This window comes from Poecilia latipinna, unplaced genomic scaffold (assembly GCF_001443285.1).
Source record: "Poecilia latipinna isolate Pla-1442-1.1 unplaced genomic scaffold, P_latipinna-1.0 Scaffold1287, whole genome shotgun sequence".
NCBI lineage: Eukaryota > Metazoa > Chordata > Actinopteri > Cyprinodontiformes > Poeciliidae > Poecilia > Poecilia latipinna.
Genome location: NW_015113903.1, coordinates 286602 through 303513, shown reverse-complemented (window position 1 = coordinate 303513; position 16912 = coordinate 286602). Strand labels below are relative to the sequence as shown.

Below are 16912 nucleotides of genomic sequence, written 5' to 3'. Positions count from 1 at the left end.
TCTGATGGTTCTGTTTGTGGTTCTGATGGTTCTGTTTATGGTTCTGTGAGGTTCTGTGAGGTTCTGATGGTTCTGTTTGTGGTTCTGTGAGGTTCTGTGAGGTTCTGATGGTTCTGATGGTTCTGTTTGTGGTTCTGTGAGGTTCTGTTTGTGGTTCTGATGGTTCTGTTTATGGTTCTGTGAGGTTCTGTGAGGTTCTGATGGTTCTGTTTGTGGTTCTGTGAGGTTCTGTGAGGTTCTGATGGTTCTGTGAGGTTCTGATGGTTCTGTTTGTGGTTCTGTGAGGTTCTGTGAGGTTCTGATGGTTCGGTTTGTGGTTCTGATGGTTCTGTTTGTGGTTCTGATGGTTCTGTTTGTGGTTCTGTGAGGTTCTGTACTCACACTGACTCATCCACAGCCGCAGCGTCATCAGGACGTTGAAGGCCACCGTCTTCATGAAGATGACTCTCAGGCCGAAGATGGTAATGGAGGCCAGATTCACCATCTCATCTGCAAACAGCAGCAGCCATTAAACCCAGAACTGGTTTTTAACACAGCAGAGGCCATTAGAGTCGGGTTCAACGTACCTGGTTCCAGACTGGCGTCACACTGGACAGGCTCTGTGGTGTTATCTGAACAGCAAACAGAACAAACAGTCATCAGTAAATCAGTGATGGAACCAGGAAACTGAGTCATGGTGGAAAGTTTGACTCGTTCAGACTCACCTCCACATTTATCCGTTTCCCCTATAAAGGCCACCTGGCTGTAGTAACCTGTTGGTTTCCCATTGGCATCTGTTATCTGACTGCCGTTTGCTTTGTCAAACCCAGCTGCATTGTGTTGAGTAAATCCAGTTGCCAGACAAACTGTGGTGTCGTTATCTTTCAGCTTGTAATAATCCGGCGGAATTACTTCCTCTGAAACACACAGAAGCAGAAATCATGAATATAAAACGTTAAACCTTTTTGTTTCCTTCAGTGGCAGAAAGCTTGTTGGGTTCTTCATGAGTCCATCTAGTTCTGAGCCGGTTCTGCCAATCCGACCAGAACCAGAACATCCGATAAATGATGATGGTTTCATTAATTCACTCTTACAAATTTTATCATTTCTGTTGAAGTTTAAACTCGTTTCTAGTTTTGGTTTAGAAAATGTTGAGTTTGTTTTTCGTTATATTTGATCCTGATTTTGATCTTTATTCAGCCAAACAAACGTCCAAATATAAAGAAACATAAAGAAAATAAAGATAAATGTTTCATGTCTTCAGACGACATAAAACTGGTCTTTATTTAACTGCCATAAAGACAAAAAGTTACAGTAAAGAAAATGGAAAACTGATTTAAACCGGTTTAAACTGGTTTAAACCGGTTTAAACTGGTTTAAACCGGTTTAAACTGTTGGTTTACAGTTTAAACAGTTAAACTGTACAGATTAATTAACTCTGGTTAATAAATCTCATATTTTAATTTTGTTGGTAAATGATTCCAACGTGTCATTTCCTGAAACTTTTATTAAAGTTTCATGTAAACATCTCCACCTCCATATTAATGTTATTGATCATAACTGAACCACAGTGAACTTCACCGTCACAAAAAGCTGCTGGTTCTGATAAACCGGGTCCGATTCACCAGGTTTTACCTTTTTATGATAAAATATATTAAATGTTTTCATGACCAATCACTGAGATCAAATCTTAAATTTATCTGTTCAGTTTTTTATTGCATAGTTAAAATGTTGGCTGGATAATTATTTATATTAATTATTCATTTTAAAACTGAACTTGAGGACAAAATAATTAAACTGAATCTCAAATAAATAAATTAATTTAAAAACTGTTAGAGGCTTAAATAAAAATCCTGCTGCAGATTTTAGAGCAGAAAAAAAATCTGTGATGTGAAAAATTTAGATTTTTTTGGTTGTTTTTCATAAATATTAAATGTTGGGAATCGACTTACTGGGAGAAACAAACAGTTTGAGTCCAGATCTAAACGGCAGCTTAACGTTGTTGTTATTCACACTGGAGTGGAACCAGTAACAGAAACCAGTTCAGATCTGGAACCGGTTCCAGTGTTCATATGGACCAAAATGATCAATCTGAATTAGAATTAAACTGTTTCATCCTTCAAAATATTTGATTTATGTTACAGAAACTTAAAGCATCTTTGAGGCGATTTAATGTTTGGACCAAATTATTGTAGAAATTCAAGTTTTGAGTTAAAATAATGAAAAATGTTGAACTGGACTCACTTTGCTCCACCAACAGTTTGGATCCGGATCCAAACCGGATTTTATTGGTTCCAGTTTGTGTCACACAGTGAGCCGGGGTCAGACGGAAACTACATCAGATTATCCATCAGATTATCAGATTATCCATCAGATTATCCATCAGATTATCCATCAGATTATCAGATTATCCATCAGATTATCCATCAGATTATCCATCAGATTATCAGATAATCCATCAGATTATTTTAGCGTTAAATCTGAATACAGATTATAATAATTAGCTGCATCATTTATGCATCAACTCCTGAATTTCATCCATTTCTGGCTCTGTGATGATCAGGATTGTTATTTCTGTGGAAATGATCTGAATGTTTTTCCAGTTTATCTGAATCTGAGCTACGATTCAACTAAATATGAATTATTCATCTGTTATTGTCAGAAAATGGATTAGCATCACCTAATAAAGAAAAACTGAAGTTAATTGTATATTTTTAGATAATTTGATGCTTTTAAAACTCTTTAATCATGTTGAACTGGACTCACTTTGCTCCACCGACAGTTTGGTTCCGGGTCCAAACCGGATCTTAGCGGTTCCGCTCTGAGTCACACAGCGACGGAAACCCGACCGATAATCTGGTTTTATTGATTTAACATTTCTTCTGGATTTATTCTAAATAAAATCCTGATTGGTGGTGAAATTTATAAGAACTAAAGTTTCTGTTCAGAGCAGAAAAATATTCATCAGATTTATAATAATTATTATTTACAAAAGGTTCAAAACTCCTGAATATTTTAACTCATTATTGATGATAATATTCAGTTTCTGTAGGGAAGTTTGTTCTGCTGCGACGATCAAAGTCACCTAGACGAAATAACGAATAATCTGGAAAACATTTCACCAGAACCACGTTCTGGGTCCAACTGAGGAACCAACAGAACCGGCAGAACCAGTAGAACCAACAGAACCAGTAGAACCGGCAGAACCGGCAGAACCAGTAGAACCAACAGAACCGGCAGAACCAGTAGAACCAACAGAACCATTAAAACCAACAGAACCAACAGAACCGGCAGAACCAACAGAACCAACAGAACCGGCAGAACCAGTAGAACCAACAGAACCAGTAGAACCAACAGAACCAACAGAACCAGTAGAACCAACAGAACCAGTAAAACCAACAGAACCAACAGAACCAGCAGAACGTTCCCAGGTCCAACTCACGCTGCGACACGGCGACCCGGACTCCGGGTCCAAACAGCAGCTTGTTGGTGTTGGTGTTCACACCGCCAGTCGGTCCAAAACAAAAACTGCAGCAGAACCTTCAGTTCCTCTCCGGTTCCGGTTCTGGTTCTGGTTCTTTGGGGTTTAATTTACATTAATCTGAGGTTAAAGTCCAAACCTCTTTAATCCGTAAAGAAACGTTTCTGGATGAAGATGTAAAATAACTGAGCAGAAGTTTAAATAATAATTATATTAAATAAGAATAAAAGTTTGACTCAAACGTTTCAGTCATCAGATTTAAACAGTAAAGATGGTTTTAAATAATTTTATGGTTTATTCTGAATATTTAAACTGAACTCGCTCGTTTCCATGGTAACTGAAACTCCAGACCAAAAACTCCAACAAAAACCAAAACCATGTTTATTAAATCTGACTTAAAAACTGAAGGAGTTTCTCTGCTGAGTTAAAATCAATATTTGAATATTGATAATCGATCAATCAGCTGTTAATGTTCATGTTTGATTTTCTTACTGTGTTGAACTTGCAGCTCGGTTCCGGACCCAAAGCGGACCTTCCTGGTCCCGTCATTCACACAGCGACATGCAGCTCAGCAGAAACTCATCAGATTACAGATTACTGCTGTTAATCTGAGCCGCCTGGTCATCAGATTACAGATTACTGCTGTTAATCTGAGCCGCCTGGTCATCAGATTACAGATTACAGATGATTTACTTTGGATTCTCGGCGTCTTTAAATCGTCTGAACTGACCCTGAAGTTTCATATTCAGCCGTTTTTAATGAAAATAATCTGCTGATTTCTTTACTAAACAAATTATATCCAGTCAATAAACAGTTCAGATTTTTAGCAGGTTTCCAGATTAAAAATGATCAAAAGCTTTGAAATGATTCTGGAGTTGTAACAGTTTATTAATCTCTGTGTGGTTGAAATGAAATGAAATGAAATGAAATGAAATGAAATGAAATGAAATTTTATTCGAACATGATACAAATATAAAATAAAATAGTGCACAGTAACAAGAAGTGCATAAGAAAGAAGAGAAAATACAGATTTTTTTGTTTCAGTTAACATATCATGCTCAAAATGGGGTAGGAAGAAGTGAGAACTTATAAACTCCTACCCCTAAACACTTGAAACTTTAGAGTCCTACTGTCATTAAAAAAATCAAAATCAAAGTAGCAGTCAGAAGTAACAGTTACTAATATTTACCTATACATTTTCCCATTTTATTCTGGTTTGTCTTTCTAAACCCTTACACCAAGTTATCTGCAATACACACCTTATTGCTTTCCATCACCCGTATGTGTATCTATTGAAAATTACCTCTTTGTACTTTCTTTTGAATTGCGTCATCATGACGCTTTATAAATTCAAATATCAGATATTTATTAACTATAAAGGTGAAATTCTTACTGGACTGGATGTAAAGTTTGACTCCGGTGCCAAACATCGTTTTCCTGGCAGCTTCGTTCACACAGTTCAGAGCATCGAGTCAGAAACCTGCAAACCTTCAGCAGCTTTCTGAATAATCTGAATAATCTGAATAATCTGAATAAATTAACCATCAGGTTAAAACCTTCATGTTTTAATCCTTCAGTCGGTTCTGAGAAAATCTGAATCCCGATAAACAGAAAGTTAAAAAACACTTTGATGTTAAAATGTAATAAACGGTAAAATCATTTCATTAAATGTAACAAAGTGACGAATCTTTGAGTTTTTTAAAGATGATATTTGCTGCAGTTTGACTCCAGACCAGAAACTGATCAATAACTGATAATATGATCAGGATCTGAACTGGTTTCAAGCAGATTTTCATGTTTAATAAAAACTTTATCAATAAAAGCATCAATATTCAAACTATGGTTTAGATTTTCTGATATTTGGTGGATTTTGTGTAAAATGATCATTTATTGAGGTTTTACAGTGTCTGAACGTGAACTGGTTTCCTCTCCTACCAGTTAATCCAGTTTGGATCCTCAGAGTTTCACAGTGAGAACAGGAATGGAATCTGAGCTGGATTATAATCTGAGCTCCAGATTAACGTCCAGGCAAGAATAATCTGGAGTTTAATTAACCCAACACCAATAAAAGATATTAAAGCTTATAGTGAGAATCTGCTCCCAGTTCAACCAGTTAACTGGTTTCCAGCTAAATAGAAACACATTCAGTGTTAAAGTGTAACTGGTTAAATGTGCTGCTCTTACTGGTTCCTACGTTCAGACTGGTTCCAGAACCGAAGCGGATCCTGACTCCGTCATTCACACCGTGGAACCCGACCCGACAAAAACCCAGCAGAACCACCGAGGCTTTAATGGGCAAACTGGTTTATTACCATTTATACTGGAACTGAGGACATTATGGCTAATATTTAGTTTATTTCATTTGAATAATTTAGTTTAAATGGACTTTTTACAGTTAAAATGTTTATTAATTTTAATAAATAAACATGAATATGAACGAATGTTTATGAAACTGTTTCTGGATTCGATCTGATTTTAAAACATGCTGAGTTTTTATAACCTGCATAGTTTAATATTTATGAAATATTTAAACTCACTGATCTCCACCATCAGTTCGGTTCCTTCACCAAACAAAAGCTTCCAGCCGGATCCAGAACCAGACACACTCTGGGTCTGACCCGACCCAAAACCCAGCTGGATTTTTACAGTGTGACATCCAGCTCTAAAACTAAAACATTTATTTTTTACAGTATAACATCCAGCAGCTGCTCTAAAACTAAAAACTTTGAATTAAACCTTCAGATTTTTGATTCATCACTTCAAAAAATCACATTTTGCTTTTCGGACTGAATTTATCATCAAACTCGTCAGAAAAGCAAATCTAAACTAAAACATAACAGTTTATTTTACACGTTAAACTAAATATGTTTGTTTTAATGTCTGAGGTTTAATAAGTTGAATAATAAATTATTCTCCCTGGTATTGATTATGAGTTTTACTCCTTTCCAATAGTCAGTTTTAGTTATCAATAAACGTTAAATATATTTAGTATCATTTGTTTCATTAAGCCTCTGCTTATTATTTATAAAGTATTTATAATATTATTCATTATACTGATTATTATGTTAGATGACTTGATTGGTTGTTTATTTACTGATTAAAAAGTTTTTAGTTTTATGTTTGAGTTGTTCATATTTCTTTATATTTTTATATTTTTCTACATATTTTTATATTTTTGTTTGACTTCAGATTAATTTGTTTCTTAATTTAAAATAACATAAAGTCACAAATTCCCCTCCAAGGATAAATAAAAACTGTTAAATTCTGGAGAAACTGTTTTATTGCTCATTGATTGATTATTTTCCCATCAATAATAAAAACTTACTGGGTCCGATGTTCAGTTTGGTACCAGAACCAAACAGCAGCTTCGTGTTGCTGCTGGATGTCACACAGCAGAAGAACCGAGTCAGGAAACCCAGAAATACATGAAATTGTTAAAAATAAGACTAAATATGATTTAAAGGTGTGAAATGGATGGTTATGAATGAAATATTTTATTCCTGATGTTTCTGGTGACATTCAGGATGATTCTGATGTTTATCTATCAAATAATAAAAACTATTTGATTCAGTTTGGCTCCTGATGTTTTCAGTCACAATCAGAAAAGATTCAGATGAAACTGAATATAAATAATAAATAATAATAATAAATAATAAACCTGTAAATAATATGAATTATTATTGGAGTGTAAAAACTTTCCCTGCAGTAAAATCAACATTTTGAAGGTTTTATCTCCTGTGAAGTTTAATATCGATATTAAACAGATAAACGTTCTGGACGGAACCATCAGTTTGGACCCAGTTTGGTTCTGAGTTTACAAAACCAGAAAGTCATCAGCATAAACTCTGATTTCTGACAGGAACCGTAAAACATTACCGATATAATTTATCCAGTTTATTTTTTAAATCTGGATTTAAACCAAAATGCGACATCAGTTTGATTTGTAAGTAAAATGAATAAAACGTACCGGACTGAACCGTAAGTTTGGATCCAGAACCAAAGACGGTTTTTGAGTTTCCGTATCCAGACACACAGCCAGTCGGTCAGCAGCAGAAACGCCGAGCCGCTCAAATATGACGTATTTATAATAACCAAGCAGGAATAAACTGATTATTTTAACATAATCAATAAATCCTGGAAACGTCAGCTTTTGATCCAATCATGTTTTCTACCTGTGAACCAACAACCTGAGAGTTTTAAGATGTCATTTAAATGATTTGTCGTGTAAAACATAAACGGAGATAAACTCACGTTTCTGCACCGTCAGTTTGGTTCCAGAACCGAAGATGAATTTATTTCCATTCACACATCAGGAGAAACCAGAGCAGAAACTCTGAGATGAACTTCACATATCATGTCATTAATTCAGATTAAATCTGAGGAATAAACTAAAAACATTCATTTCATGTCTTTGATTTTAAATTCACTGAATATCAACTTCATGTCGTACAACAGAAACATCCTATGATGTGATTCTGATATTTCCTTCTGATGCCCATAAAGTTTTATTAAAGCTTTATTACCATTAAAATCTACATAACATTAAAATCAGACTTTTAGTTTTTATCCATAATAAAAATCAACGTTTCATTTCGACTCACGTTTCTGAACCGTCAGTTTGGTTCCCGTCCCAAAAAACATTTTAAAGTTTCCACTTCCAGTCACACTGTGCTGCAGCGCCGAGCTAAAACTACAGGGAATAAACTCCCAAACTACAGTGAATAAACTCCCAAACTACAGCATTTACTTCCCAGTGGATTCAACATGTTTAACAGAATTTCAACACATTTCGGTTTAATTGTCAAACATTTATATTTACTGATAGTTTCAGTTTTTCACTCACTGTTTTCTATCGTTAGTTTAGTTCCTTCCCCAAAGATCAGCTTTGTGACTCCTGCTGTTGTCACACAGTAACTCTGACCTGGACTTTAACTAGACCACCATCTGATGGCAGAAATAAAACCTTTAAAACTTTTAAACCTCCAGTTTTGGGGATTTCATGTTTTTAAACTAAATACTCTTGTCTAGACCAAAGTATTTTTATAACTCATCATTCTAGTGAATATCCAAGTGAAGCTTTACTTTAAGCTCCTGATCTGATGGTTACCTTTACTGCAAAAATATTTCTAAAGTCTTAAACTTTAAAACAAACTATTATAGAAATATTTTTATATCAGAAATCTAGATAAAGTTAAAAATATTCAGCGTTTCAGTTGGTGGATCATTGGATCTGATCCGTGTCGCATGTTTTCCCTCTGAATGTTGAAGATGTTGATTATTTAATAAAAAACTCCTATTAATAGTTTGGTTTTATAATGTGACTTTATAGTTTCCAGTTCTTCAGCCGATCAGCAGAAACTGATCAGTGACTGAACTGCTCTGACCATCAACGATATTCTCCCAATAATCAATTAAAATCGTCCAACGATTTTAGTCTAATAAACACATCATCCTGGAAAACATTAGATTTAGATCCAATCAGGTTTTTTTTTCAGTGTATTTCTGATCAGGTAAAGTTTAAATTGTTTGTTGTGTAAAACATAAACTCAGATAAACTCACGTTTCTGCACCGTCAGTTTGGTTCCAGAACTGAAGATGAATTTATTTCCATAATTATTCACACAGCAGGAGAAACCAGAGCAGAAACTCTGAGGATGAACTTCACATTTCATGTCAATAATTCAGATTAAATCTGAGGAATAAACTAAAATACTGATGTTTGTTTTTTACAGTGAATATTAACTCCTGGTGTTATTATTCTGCACTTTATTATCTCACAACACAAATATTTTATGGTGTAATTCTGTTAGTTTTTCTGGTGTCCATGTTTTACTGAAACTATTAATCACATTAAAATCAGACTTTTATTTTTTATCCATAATAAAAATAAACGTTTCATTTCGACTCACGTTTCTGAACCGTTAGTTTGATTCCCGTCCCAAAAATCATTTTCCAGCTTCCACTTCCAGTCACACTGTGCTGCAGCGCCGAGCTGAAACTACAGCGAATAAACCCCCAAACTACATCAAATAAACCCCCAAACTACAGCAGATAAACCCCCAAACTACATCAAATAAACCCCCAAACTACAGCAAATAAACCCCCAAACTACAGCAAATAAACCCCCAAACTACAGCAGATAAACACCCAAACTACAGCAGATAAACACCCAAACTACAGCAGATAAACCCCCAAACTACAGCAAATAAACCCTCAAACTACAGCAGATAAACTCCCAAACTACAGCAAATAAACTCCCAAACTACAGCAGATAAACTCCCAAACTACAGAAATTAAACCCCCAAACTACAGAAATTAAACCCCCAAACTACAGCAGATAAACTCCCAAACTACAGCGTTTAAGTTTTTATTTCCCGGTGGATTCAACATGTGAATATTTGCACATTTTGTGAGAAACAGTTTTCGTGACCTTGTTGATGTTTTGTGGTTTTTATAACTTTATGAAGTAAAAGTTTGTTCAGGTGAAACATAAACTAAGTGGAAATGATGCATAAACTCAGAAACACTCGGATGTAAAACGTTCAAACAGAAAAACATCATCAGCAAATCGTCGGACCTTCTGGGTCTGAACTCATTTTAACAATAAATATTTCAAACTCAAACGTTCAGAAAATGTTTCCTTCACATCAGAACTAAATATTTTTCACTCACTGTTTCCTATCGTTAGTTTAGTTCCTTCCCCAAAGATCAGCTTTCTGCTTCCTGCTGTTGTCACACAGTAACTCTGACCTGGACTTTAACTAGACCACCATCTGATGGCAGAAATAAAACCTTTAAAACGTTTAAACCTCCAGTTTTGGTTTAATTAAATATTCCTTTAGTATTCATGATATTTACAATACCAGCCAGTAACCAGGTAATCTGTTAATATTACACTTGATCTTATGATTTACTTTGGTGGAAAATATTTATAATTATTAAATATTAAAACAAGCAGATAAAGAATTATTTTAAATCTAAAATCTAAATAAGGTTGAAAACATTTAAACTGGATTATTTTAATCTAATGTGTGCAGATTTAAATTTCCTCAGGTATAATTTAACTAATTAATAAATAACTTATAAGTTTCTAGCAGGAGTTTGGTTCCTTTTCCAAATGAGTTTAAAGGTTCAGTTAAACTTTAACAGAACCTTTATAAGGTTCTGTTAAAGGTTCAGATTTTCAATGTTTTGATGGAAACATTTTTCAGTGAATTTGTTGACATTATTTTTATTGATACTGATGAATCTTTACATATGTAGGCTGAATAAATTTTCAAAATAAATTTTTACTGATTAAATCTCGGTGTCATTATTTTAAATAAAACTAATTTACATATATGAAAATTAGTTTTTATTAATTAAACATTTACTTGTAATCAGAATCAAACCAAATTTTACTGCAGATAAAATAATCAATGTTCAATCAGCCCAAAGGCTTCGGTTTATAATTTACCAAATAATAATAATAATAATAATAATCTCCTCACTGGTTGCTATGGTTACCGCGGCTCCTTCTCCGAAGCTCAGCTTATAGTTTCCAGATGAAAGAGACACACAGTGAATCGGAGCTGAACGTGAAAGTTACATCTACTGGTTATTAACTTTATGTTTTATATGTGAAGCTCAAACTATAAATAATCTCGGGTCGTATTTAACATTCATTTTCCTGCAAGAACAGCAGCAAATTGAACTGAGTTGTTTTTAAGTGAAGATTTTTCACTAGTTTTATTTTGTGTCATGTAAAGTTTGATTAAAGAATAAACTATAACAATAAAGTTTTAATTAAAATGCTGCTACTTACGTGAATCTATGGTGAGTTTTGTTCCTGAACCAAAAATGATTTTAACTCCAGACACACCGAGACGAACATGGTGACAGAAACCGATTTACAGCCAAACCTCCAAGAAACCGAAACACATTTATGTTCGATTATTTATGGAAATATTAGAATCAGCTGAGAGAAAAATACTGCAACAGATTTTTAATAAAATGTTTGTTTATCCTTCTGAATTAAAATAAGACACAGAATCACATCGTCTGCATGTTGTGAAACTTTTCCAACATTTTTCTGATAATCAGATTTTAAACTCATCTGCAGAGTTGGATTAATATCTGGAGACGTTTTTATTCTAACATCGTTGCTGATGGATACTCACTGCTTTCTGCTCTCAGACTGATTCCATCTCCAAAAACCAGTTTCCAGTTTCCAGACGAAGTCACACAGTCAGCGTGACGGAAACAATAACCGATAATCAGACGATTGATCAGAGGAGAGCGACGACGAGTCAAAGAAAACCGACGAGTCAAAGAAAACCGACTGAATCTCAAACATGTGGGGCCGAAACAATAAATTTTACTAAAATAACATCGAAACGTTACTTTGGGTTCTGACCCGATGCCACACGGATCAAATGTTTGGTTTTAAGGTTTTTATCATGTGAAATTATTCAGGGACGTTTTGACCAGATGAATTTTTACTCACGATGTTCAACTGTCAACTTTGTTCCTTCACCAAAAATCATTTTCCTGTTTCCAGATCCAGACACACAGCGTGGCGGCTCTGAACAAGAACCAGCAGAACCAGCAGAACCAAACAGAACCAACAGAACCAAACAGAACCAGCAGAACCAACAGAACCAGCAGAACCAACAGAACCAGCAGAACTAAACAGAACCAGAGGTTGCCATGGGGATTATTTAACATATTTTCCATGGGATTATTCAGTAATCTGAAGATTTGTTTACCCAGATTAAATATTAAATTGTTTTTCTGTGATTAGTTGTGAAAAATCAAAATGTAAAAAATAAAAATTTACAGTGAGAAGATTTAATGTTCCTTCATGTCAACGTGGTCCAGATCAGGTTTATTGATCTGGATATTAACATCAAACTCACGTTTCTGAACCATCAGCCGCGATCCGGGTCCAAATAAAACCTTATAGTTTCCAGTCACACAGAGAATCGGTTCCTGACGAGAACTGCAGGAGACCAGACCCAGACCCAGAACCGGACCAAGTCCAACAACATGCTGAAATATGATTTACAGTGAAGACACGTATCTATACAAGAGTCACGTTTTATTTCAGACTAATTAACTTTTATTTCAGTTTTTAGTGCTTATGATGAAAAATTTGGGATTTTAATTTTTTTATGTCCTTTGGAGACATGAAGATTTTTCAGCAGGTTCCTGGGGAACGGTTCTGATTCTGACCCGATGAAACATGTTCAAGTTTCAATGCAGCAGGTTGATGAAGATGTTTAATCACAAAACGATCCAGAATATAAGTTATAAATAACATTAATAATATTCATTAACAGGTTTAGTATGAAACAAACAGCTGAACTCACTGAGCTGGACAAACTGTTTGGTTCCGGTACCAAAGACGAGTCGGGTTGCAGAAAGAGACACACTGTGACAAACACAACATCCAGAACCAGAACCACAACCAGGACCAGGACCAGGACCAGCAGAACAACCACTGGGCCCGTTTAGCCCTCCAGTCAGAATCTATTTAATAATAAACATTTTATCTGATAAAGTCATCGATGAACATAATAATAATAATAATAATAATAATAATAATAATAATAATAATAATAATATTATATTCCCATGCCGACATCAGAACCTGCCTGGTTCTGTTTACATTTTATGATGAAAATGAGACAAATATAAATCATCTTTTTTCTGCCTGATGAATAAAAACCGTTTCAGATCCAAATGGTCTCATGTGAAACCAGCAGAACCTCCATGTTGGTTCTGATCGACTCGCTCAGATCAAAATGATCGACATGGAAATGAAATATTTGACGTTTTGCGTTTTGAGTCCCAGAGATAGAAATAAATCCTCAGGTTTTCCTCCTGCCTGGTTTCTGCAGGTTTTTATTCACTTCATTGAATCTGGAAGAATAAAACTCAGATGTTCAGATTCCTGTTTGTTTAAATGTTCTAACTTTTGATGAGCAGAAAAATGAAAATATTCCCACTTACTGGAATAAACCTGCAGTTTGGTTCCCTTCCCAAAGATAAGCTTGTTAGCGTTCACACAGCGACTGGAACCAGATCACAAACCGGCTGCAGGGAACGGCGATAAAAACTTTATATTAAAACGCAGACTGAAGATTTTATTTTTCATTTTCTGTTGAAATAAAATGTTTAAACTGAAGTTTGAGACGATAATTTAATGATTTCTGACTTGATTCCATAATTAACCAGAAAACATTAATAAAACTGATTAGTTTCAGTTTTTACAGTGCAGCGTTTCACTGTAAAACCTGCTGGATGGTTTTAGAGTTTACATTAATATTCACTATTTTCAATGATTCATTTTGATCCAGCTGCAAACGTGATCCGGTGTCCACAACCAGAACCGGGTTCTGACTGGGCCCGGTTCTGGTTGGACCCGGTTCTGGTTGGACCCGGTTCTGACTGGGCCCGGTTCGGGTTAAAATGTCTGCTTGTCTCTTTGTTACAGATTATTCTGTTAAATTTCTATAATTTATTATTTCTGATATTAAAAACTTTTGTAGCATCAAACAGGAAATATTATTTCTGACATGTTTTTACAGTAAATCAATAACCAATATCTGCTTATTGATCAGATTGGTAACTCAGTGAAATGAATTAATCTAATAATCTCAGATTATTGTCAAACTTTCTGGTTCTGCTTCATATTTTCTGCTGCAGATGTTTTAAATTCAATCAGTTTCTCTAAAACTGTTTTAAATCGACTGGTTCTGGTTCAACCCGGTTCTGGTTCTTCATGTCAACAGAACCTCTGGGACCAGAGCTGGAAGCTTACTGGGTTCAATGGTCAAACTGGTTCCAGGCCCAAAGACGATCCGGTACCGACCGGTTCCAGCAGCCACAGAACCGAGGACCAGAACCCAAACCCAAACGCTCTGCAGTCAGAACCAAATGTTCATTTTTCTCTGGTTCTGATTAAATTTATGATTATTGACAGAATAAAAATAAAATCTGGAGTTTTCACTGATCACCAATAACTGATCACCAATAACTGATCACTGATCACCAATAACTGATCACCAATAACTGATCACTGATCACCAATAACTGATCACCAATAACTGATCACCAATAGCTGCTGCCCATAACAAACCAAACCGATCCAAAGACTTACTGGGTTCGATGGTCAAACTGGTTCCGGTACCAAACAGGATCTTGTTCACACCAGTGTTCACACAGCAGGAGGATCCAGAACCAAAACCCAACCTGACAAACTGCAGCAGGTTCTGATCCAAACGATTCACATTAATTATGAGCTTTATTGATTATTTTATTACCTGGTAGAAAATTTTATGATTTTATTAAAAACATTTTTATCAATAATTTTATTTATTTCACTTATTTATGAATCTAATTCAGTAAAATTCAACATTAATCAGAACCGACTGGGTTCGATGGTCAAACTGGTTCCGGATCCAAACAGGATCTTGTATCCGGTTCCAGTCACACATCATGAAGCTCGGTACCAGAAACCCAGTTTGGACCAGCTGGTTCTGATATTTGGGTCATAAATTCAGCTTTTCTTTAATTTAATTTTTACGTCCGGTTCTGGACGGGAAGACGGCGCTACACTGTAAATAATAACTCCAACTTTAATTATTCATGTTTCTGATCTCCATCAGAACTTACTGGGTTCAATGGTTAAACTGGTTCCAGGTCCAAAGGTCAACCTGACAGAACCAGAATTCACACAGCATGAGGTTCAGTGGCACAAACCGGACCGGACCGGACTGACCCAACCGGATCGGATCGGACCGACCCAACTGGATCTGATTGGACCGACCCAACCGGACCGGACCGACCCACCCAACCCGACTCCAGTCCTGAGCTATTACTTTATCCACTTTAAAAATGTTTTATTTTTATATATTTTTAGCAAATCATAATTTTAGTCATTAAATTAAACTGCAGATTTTTTACAGTGTAAAGAATAAAATGTTTTAAAAACTCCCAGTTTGCCCAGTAACAACATCATCACTGGTTTTAAATAATCCTGAGTTTTCACTGAATCTAAATGTTTCTGAATTTATCATCATTAAAAGCTGAAACTCTGTGGATGTAAACCTGTTTTACTGGTTTTACTGGTTCCACTGGTTTCTAACCAACATGTGTCCTGTGGATCAGAACTTACTGGGTTCGATGGTCAAACTGGTTCCGGTACCAAAGATCATCTTAACTCCACCGGTTCCAGTCACACAGCCTGAATCTCCCCAACAAGAACCGGTTCTGACCGGATCTGACTGGTTCTGACCGGATCTGACCGGTTCTGACCAGATCGGCCGGTTCTGATCGTTGAAATATAAACTCTGTTCCATTCATTTTTGCCTGAAATCATTTTTATTTGGATTGTTAATTTGATGTTTTTTTATTAATTTGTTTTTGGTTTAAATTTAAATTTCATCTTAGATTTTTTACTTATTTTCCTTTTTGTCTGAGTTTTAGTTGGATTAAATCAAAAAAGAAGAAATAAAAGCTTTTATCTAGAGTTTATAAAGGTTTAGGGTGAGCGGAAACATTTAATGATCAGTAAATGTTTTTCTGAATAATCAGATAAAAACATAAAATCTTACTGGTTTTGATGGTTAAACTGGTTCCAGAACCAAAGATCATCTTGTTCCCAGTAAACACACAATATGAATCTCCTCAACAATAACCGAGCAGAACCAACCAGAACCAACCAGAACCAACCCGCTTTAAAAGAATCCAGTTTAACGTCTCAGGTTTAAACTGGTTTCCATTAATTATTTGATTTTTACTGGTTTTATTAAATTTACGTGTTTATTTTTCCATCAGCGGATCCAGAGAACCAGAACTGAAACTGTGTTGGTTCTGGAACTTTGGATCTGAATCGCCTACAACTGGAAACGTTTATTTATAACAGAAACACTAACTGGTTAAACTGGTTCTACTGGTTAAACTGGTTAAACTAGTTAAACTGGTTCTACTGGTTCTACTGGTTAAACTGGTTCTACCGGTTAAACTGGTTAAACTGGTTCTACTGGTTCTACTGGTTAAACTGGTTAAACTGGTTCTACTGGTTCTACTGGTTAAACTGGTTAAACTGGTTAAACTGGTTAAACTGGTTCTACTGGTTCTACTGGTTAAACTGGTTCTACTGGTTAAACTGGTTAAACTGGTTAATCTGGCTCTGCATCAATGACAGAATCACCAAACAGAACCCGACTCAGTAAAAGAACTTTTTGATCTAAAGTTTAGAAAGTTACTCCAGAACATTTAGGACCAGAACTGGAACCATTAAAGATCTGGATCAGAACTTACTGGGTTCAATGGTTAAACTGGTTCCAGAACCAAAGATCATCTTAAATCCACCATCAGTCACACAGCATGAAGGTCCAGAACCGTATCTGTGACGAACAGAACCAGAATCTACAGCAGAACCTCTGGTTACTGGGTCTAAACTGG

At 35.5% G+C, this 16912-nt stretch overlaps 1 protein-coding gene across 1 annotated transcript in view; it reads right to left on the bottom strand.

The window, feature by feature from the left end:
• LOC106961310 (T-cell receptor alpha chain C region) overlaps positions 1-15761 on the bottom strand; it is a 39089-nt gene extending 23328 nt beyond the window's left edge. Inside the window, exons 1-4 of the mRNA XM_074527713.1 lie at positions 15621-15761; positions 705-896; positions 567-611; positions 382-489 (exon numbers count right to left, since the gene is read on the bottom strand). Of these exons, the coding sequence (XP_074383814.1) occupies positions 382-489; positions 567-611; positions 705-896; positions 15621-15660 (385 nt within the window). The 5' untranslated portion in view covers positions 15661-15761. The remainder of the gene's footprint in view (positions 1-381; positions 490-566; positions 612-704; positions 897-15620) is intronic.
• Positions 15762-16912: the final 1151 nt, after the last annotated feature.